Source organism: Palaemon carinicauda, chromosome 35 (genome assembly GCF_036898095.1).
Source record: "Palaemon carinicauda isolate YSFRI2023 chromosome 35, ASM3689809v2, whole genome shotgun sequence".
Classification (NCBI taxonomy): Eukaryota; Metazoa; Arthropoda; class Malacostraca; order Decapoda; family Palaemonidae; genus Palaemon; species Palaemon carinicauda.
Genome location: NC_090759.1, coordinates 67,685,723 through 67,692,764, shown reverse-complemented (window position 1 = coordinate 67,692,764; position 7,042 = coordinate 67,685,723). Strand labels below are relative to the sequence as shown.

General features: G+C 36.5%; 1 protein-coding gene across 1 annotated transcript in view; it reads left to right on the top strand.

The window, feature by feature from the left end:
• The first annotated feature begins 3,093 nt into the window (after positions 1 to 3,093).
• LOC137627839 (proton-coupled folate transporter-like) overlaps positions 3,094 to 7,042 on the top strand; it is a 13,224-nt gene continuing 9,275 nt past the window's right edge. Inside the window, exons 1-2 of the mRNA XM_068359248.1 lie at positions 3,094 to 4,640; positions 5,188 to 5,289. Coding sequence (XP_068215349.1) covers positions 3,749 to 4,640; positions 5,188 to 5,289 — 994 coding nt within the window. The 5' untranslated portion in view covers positions 3,094 to 3,748. The remainder of the gene's footprint in view (positions 4,641 to 5,187; positions 5,290 to 7,042) is intronic.

Genomic DNA, 7,042 nt, shown 5'->3' with positions numbered 1-7,042 from the left:
GAAATATTTTAATTTTCCTTGTTTCCTTTCCTCGCTGGGATATTTTCCCTGTTGGGGCCCCTGGGCTTATAGCATTCTGCTTTTTCAACTAGGGTTGTAGCTTAGCAATTAATAATAATAATAATAATAATAATAATAATAATAATAATGATAATAATAATAATAATAACAATAATAATAATAACAATAATAATAATAACAATAATAATAATAATAATAACAATAATAATAATAATAATAATAATAATAACAATAATAATAACAATAATGACAAAAATAATAATAATAATAATAATAATAATAATAATAATAATAATAATAATAATAATAATAATAATAATAATAATAATAATAATAGCACAAACAAAGCCCTGGGATTCTTTTGAAGAATTTCTCTTTTGGACACAATTGTACTCGCCTCTCAGATTGCTACCATGTTGTCAAGGCACAGTTTCATATTCTTTAACTCTTTCAGATTACTTTCACCCATGAATGCAAAATTATATTCTCGTAGTGGCACGTGGCCCAAGAAATGTTCTTTCACAGTTATCACAGAATTATCTCCACCAACTTATAACTTATAACGCATAAAAGTGTCATTTGTTCCACATGACTAGCACTAGGAATTTAGGTGTACCACCCAGAACTAGAGGGGCAACATGTAGAGCGCAAACCTCCTCCGAATCGCATTTCTCGACCTTGACCTCAACATGTAATGATTGGAGTGGATTTTCATACATTTACATATGCATCAAGTTTGAAGTCTCTGTGACAGCGATGTCCAAACTTATGGTTGATTACGTGAATTGGAGTTCTCTTCCTTGAGGGTACACTCGGGCACACTATTCTATCTAATTTCTCTTCCTCTTGTTTTGTTAAAGTTTTTATAGTTTATATAGGAATTATTTATTTCAATGTTGTTACTGTCCTTGAAATATTTTAATTTTCCTTGTTTCCTTTCCTCACTGGGCTATTTTCCCTGTTGGGGCCCCTGGGCTTATAGCATTCTGCTTTTCCAACTATGGTTGTAGCTTAGCAATTATTAATAATAATAATAATAATAATAATAATAATAATAATAATAATTGAACATTAGCCTTGACCGTGGCAATGACCTTTGACATTGACCTTCCAAAATTTTATTACTTCCGTCTTTCTTTTACAAAAGTTGATCCTTGCAAGTTTCATTACTCTACAATTAAAATTGTGGCCCAGGAAGCTGTTCACAAACACAACACACAAACAGGGGCGAAAACATAACCTCCTCCCAACTTCGTTGGCGGAGGTAATCATTGAAAAAGTATTTAGCAGTATGCACATTTCTCAGATTTTCTTTCTTATATCATTTACTACTATATCTATTAGTTCATTATGAATAGTGACCTATTCCTTTCTAATGGGACTAACGTTACATTTTGTAAGGCGTCCAGAAGATAACTTTCTTGTATATTACACGTTAAACGATGTAGGCGGAGCCACATAAAATCTTATGGAAAAATACCGATGCTGAGAGAGAGAGAGAGAGAGAGAGAGAGAGAGAGAGAGAGAGAGAGAGAGAGAGAGAGAGAGAGAGAGAGAGAGAGAGGAATGCCTATTGTATGCGCGTACATGGGCTGATATAATCTATTACCTAAATAATTTCATAAGATTCCTAGTCTCATTTTAAGGGTAGCTAATATCACAATTCATTCGAGAAATAATATAATTAGATGATTACATTTAGAGAACAGACACTGGAACATTAACTGTATCACTTTATCTTCCTTCGAATTAGTTTAATCCTCCAGTTTAAGTATATTAAAGATATCCTTATTTCTGCGTCCACTCCCCTTTCATTCTTGTTCCCTAGGCGACTGCCTAGTTTCGCCGTTTTTTTTTTTCTAATAGATCATTTAATTATTTTCTTTTCTATATTCCTGGCAAACAAATAAATTTTAAATATTCTTTCTTATTGTCACAAAAAATAAACTTTACAATTCCTCCTTTGTGTCTATTCATAATGTTTAGTTTTAAAGCATTTGTTCCTACTCAAAAGAATTTCACTGTTGCCAATATATTATCATATATTTGTCCTTCGAACTAAATTTATAACCAACCACAATCGCAGCCAAAACACGATAGTGTAACCAAGGTCAATTTCAATGCACACGTGTGCGATACTACTATCAAATGTTCTAAAACCTTCAATAACACGAAAGGCTTATCAAACCCGCTTATCTGGTGTCAGTCATGTTACATTTTACGTAATGCTGTTACAATTTGTTTTCAAAACCCCACCATTTCGCTACATTCCAACGATAACGAATCAAAGAAAAAAAATATGGACTGATAATTAATTGCCTCCTCTAACCAACCTTGTATTCTTTTGTCATTTCTAATTTTGGCGAAATAAGATTTATGTGACCCAGCCCCTGTGGTAGGCCTAACTTTACATCGGTGAAGAGACCGAACCGGGCGTTTATTCTCGAATAATAATAATAATAATAATAATAATAATAATAATAATAATAATAACCTAATTGTGGTCGAATGCTTCGTAAAACAAGAGAATAAATTGTTCAATGTTCACGACTCTGATCACCGGATGCTCTATCCATCCTAGCGACTGGGAAATGTGGTGACTAGAATGGGGGCGTAAAGGTGTTGATGGTACACACTAACACTATCTCTCTCTCTCTCTCTCTCTCTCTCTCTCTCTCTCTCTCTCTCTCTCTCTCTCTCTCTCTCTCTCTCTCTCTCTCCAAGATAAAAAAAACAGCTGACACGGTCCAAATAGCTATAAAAAAAAACATCTATGTAGCCGGTAAAATGCCACTAAGTTTCATTGTTGTGGTCCTGGCTTGATTAAATCAGAGTCTAATCTGCTACCAGCATTTATCCAGAGATTTTAGTTACAGTTGGGAAGTTGAAAGAAGCGGGTCTTTATCATCATTCCGATATAGTCTAACGAAGAGTATAGACTTTTATATAAGAAACTCTCACTAATTAGTCTGGAACAAGCACCTACTTCCAGATAGACATTGCGCAGACTAAATATTTAATTTGATGAAGAAATGACCAAGTGAGAAGAGCAAAGGGCATTAGATCGATTCTAGTTCTTCTTCCTGTTGATTCTATGACGTAATTTTACGATGGTTTTTCTCTAGATTTCGACATGCTTCATAATGTCAGCGAAAATTAGCTTTGTAAAATCAGCACCGGTTCAGCACTGAAGGTGCTATTAATCTTACAACTTAAACAACCGGGGTGTAGAAATTCCCGTGATGATATTGTAAAATATCTTTAAAAATGTAGTGGTTTAAAATTACTAAAGCAGAAAAACTCACTAATCGGAATGACTTAAGCGTTAATAGGTAACGGGAATGCACAATATGAAATGAATGAATCTACAAATCAGTAACCTGCTTTACAAAACGGAGAGACTAAGAATCATTTTCAAAGTACTTGCTTTATAAAGTGACGTGACAAAGAGGAACTAGTAAACAATCTTACCAAATGGTGTACTTAAAAGAATCTCGAGTAAAATAAATACTCTACAAAAACTGCTGACATGTGCAAATTTCAGACCATTTCACTCCAACTGTGAATGAAAAGGAACACTCGTATATTGATAAAAGTGAGCTTTAATATAGCCGTCCATAAGGTATTTTTTATTTTAAAGTGAAATAAATATAAGTGAGTTGCGGAAAGTGAAATAAAGAAGAAAGTACACAAATTTAGTTAGAAACCATCTGAAGCGCTCCCCAACATGGCGGCGACACCAAACGAGAAGTCTCCCCTTCTGGAGAAAAACAACCAAGTAGTACCAACCACTGAACCTACATTATGCTGGGCCAAACTGACGGCCTTATGGTCGAGCATTTCCGTGGAACCCTTGCTGTTCTTCCACTTCCTAGCCTATTCTATAGAGAGCATTTTCTTAACTAACATGATGATCGACAAGACGTGCAACTTGCAACTGAACTACAGCAAAGAAGTTTGCAGCAACCTCGACAATGGAGGGCACACGGCCGAACAAGACAGGGTACAGAAACTAACAGCTAATTACCAGATGTACGGGTCTTGGTTCGAGTACGGCCTGGGGATCATTGTCTTGATTTTCCTTGGTGCTTGGGGAGATACCAAGGGGAGAGTACTCCCACTCTTCCTTCCATCCGTTGGTTCTACGTTGAAGTATGTTGTGATATTACTCAATGCTTACTTCTGGCAATGGGAGCCATACCTTTTAGTTTTGAGCTACATTCCTTATGGCCTTGGAGGAAGTGGAATGGGACTGTTCATGGCAATGTACGCTTACCTTGGAGACCACTCGAAGGAGCGATCTAGAATGACCAGACTATCCCTTGCTGGCATAATGATGGAATTGGCATCACCGGCTGGTAATGCACTAGGTACAATTATCTTCCCTAAAGCAGGATACGTGGGTGTCTTCTGGGCGGCATTTGGCTTCAGCCTCCTTTCCAACGTCTGCATTGTGTTCTGCATCAAAGTGAAGAACAGGAAATCCACCAAAAGCAAGAAACTAACGCTAAATGCAGTCAAGGAGTCTCTCATGACAGTGATGCAACCTCGCCCAGGAAAACTTAGAGCTTATGTCTTCGGTTACATCATCATCATTTGGATGACAATGATTTCTTATGGTAAAAATAACATTAGCTTCCTGTTACTAAACATTGCAATAACAAACTAACTGCACACATATATAACAAAATGTTAGGTTCTTGCTCAAAACTAAGCCATAACATCATTTACACATATCAAATGAATATTCACTCTCATCTATTTCTTTCCATTAGCTAGGAAGATACTATGAAACCTGAACAGTGCACCAATAATTTTATGAACTCTTACTGTATAATACTGCATTCCATATCATGAACATTAATAGCATAAGAACGGTGGACAGCAAACCACACCACAAACAATAATACACAATAAATCAGATGTCTGATATCTTTTACTTGGCTAAGAAAGCAATAAAATAACACCTGTAGATAGCAGACCTTGTGTTAAACTGCAACACGTTCTTTGTTTAAAAGAAATTAGCAAGGTTTCAGTAGTAGTTGGTGGTAGTGAAGATGTTACACCACCCTCAAGCTATACTGGATTAGTTCACAAAACCATGCATGTTTGACTTAACGAATATGTCCAAATAAATTGTATAATGTCATAATCTCTCTTTTGCAGTATCCCTTACCTTCCTCTTCATGTATACACGGAAAGCTTTTGCTTGGACCTACATGCAGTATAATATTTACTCAATAGTAAGAATGCCCATATCAATGATAGGTATGTATATGTCTTTTGACACTGTTTTAAACTATAAAAACTGTAACTCAATATTTTTTTTATTTCTCATTATCAAAAAATTAAAAACTATCAAAGAGGCAAGTATCTATGATTAAATGGCTGCTAAGTATTCTTATGAATGGAATGATGCAAGTTATTGATTCATAAGTTGTGGGATCAGAAAATGAGTCATAGGTGGAGTGTGAAATTATTAATATCTCCAGATGATACAGTACTGACTGGGGATGGTGACAAAATGCTGTAAAAACCCGAGAGAGTTTGAAAGTGTTTGTATGAGAATAAAGTTGAGGGTTGTGAGCAAGAGAAAGGTAAAATGATACCAGGAAGATGGAACCTGGAATGAGTATAGGGATGGTAGAGATTGCAACTCGATTTATATAGGTATATGAGAGTAAATATGATTCATGATGATAGGATAGAAGAATAGAAGTGTCACAGAGTAGGTAGGGTGAAAGAAAGAGTGTTTTACAGAAAAGGTAGGATGAACTAATAAGTATCACGGAATAGGTGAAACACTAGGTAATCTGATGTGTGTGGAACATTAGGAAGAGACTTGAATTGACCATGAAAGCCAAAGTTGGAACATATGAAGAGATTATTGGGCCAACTCCTTGGAATAAAAGTAAAACTAGTTGACTGTCAGGAATTAATCGTCTGTACGGTATATGTTAGGCAAAAAGAACCAAGAGTGTGAGAAATGTCAGCACAACTAGTGAAAACATCGGAGATTAGCAATCTGCGAGCCCAAATTGAACTGCGCTTACATTACAAGTTTTCAATAGAATCAACAACCTATCCTTGTGAACAAACAATGGGGTGTTTGGGACGTCCATAACTCTACTAGCCAAGTAATCAGCAGCCACTATCTGACCCTAACATTGGTGAAGAGGGGTCTTGGGAGCTGACAGTACAGTGACCTTTTCCTAAAACATTTTCGCAGGTTAGACAGTACGGAGAGCATGGTTAACAATGGTTGGTGAAAGATCATAGGATTCAAAAATATTAGGAGGAAAGAAAGACCATGAGAGGGTTAGGTAAACGGAGTATAAGAAACCTTGGAAAGGATATAACTTAAAATCCAGGAAGCACGAGTGTGTCTGGTAGATAGAGGTGAATGACATGACCTTAATGCATAGCTGATGAGCATTTTGCATAAGAGTATGAACAGAAATGTTTTGAAAGTTTTCTTGCACATGCAGTCAATGCATGAATATTGCAAACACTGCAATGTCATTTTTCCTAGAGCCCTGCCCACACTGCTAAGGGAAGTGACCTTGCATCTCTCTCTTTCTATACATTCTACCTGCTGATTTATCAGCAGCCATTGTCTGCACCTCCCAGCTCCTAGCTTGGGTGGAGAGGTCTTCAGGCTCTGATCATATGCATGTATTGTCAGACTCTAGGACATTGATCTTTCCTTGGCTCATTATTCTTCTTTCCCATCGTTACCCCTACATTAAAGGGTCGGTTGCCTGATGTGCCCTCTCCAAGGCTTTCTATAAAAGGTATCCTCTTCCACATTCCTCCCAAGCCCTCTTCACTCCCTCCCTACCATCCATCCTCACCATGTGCTCACACCATCTCAGTCATTACTGACATTCAAAGGGTCTTTGCAAAGTCCCTATACTCCAAGTTTAATCCAAATGTTAGCTTTTTACTTAACCTTCATTCCTGCTTCATTTCTTCAATTCATTGATCTTCTTTCAACTTACATCATCACTGTGCAACTGTG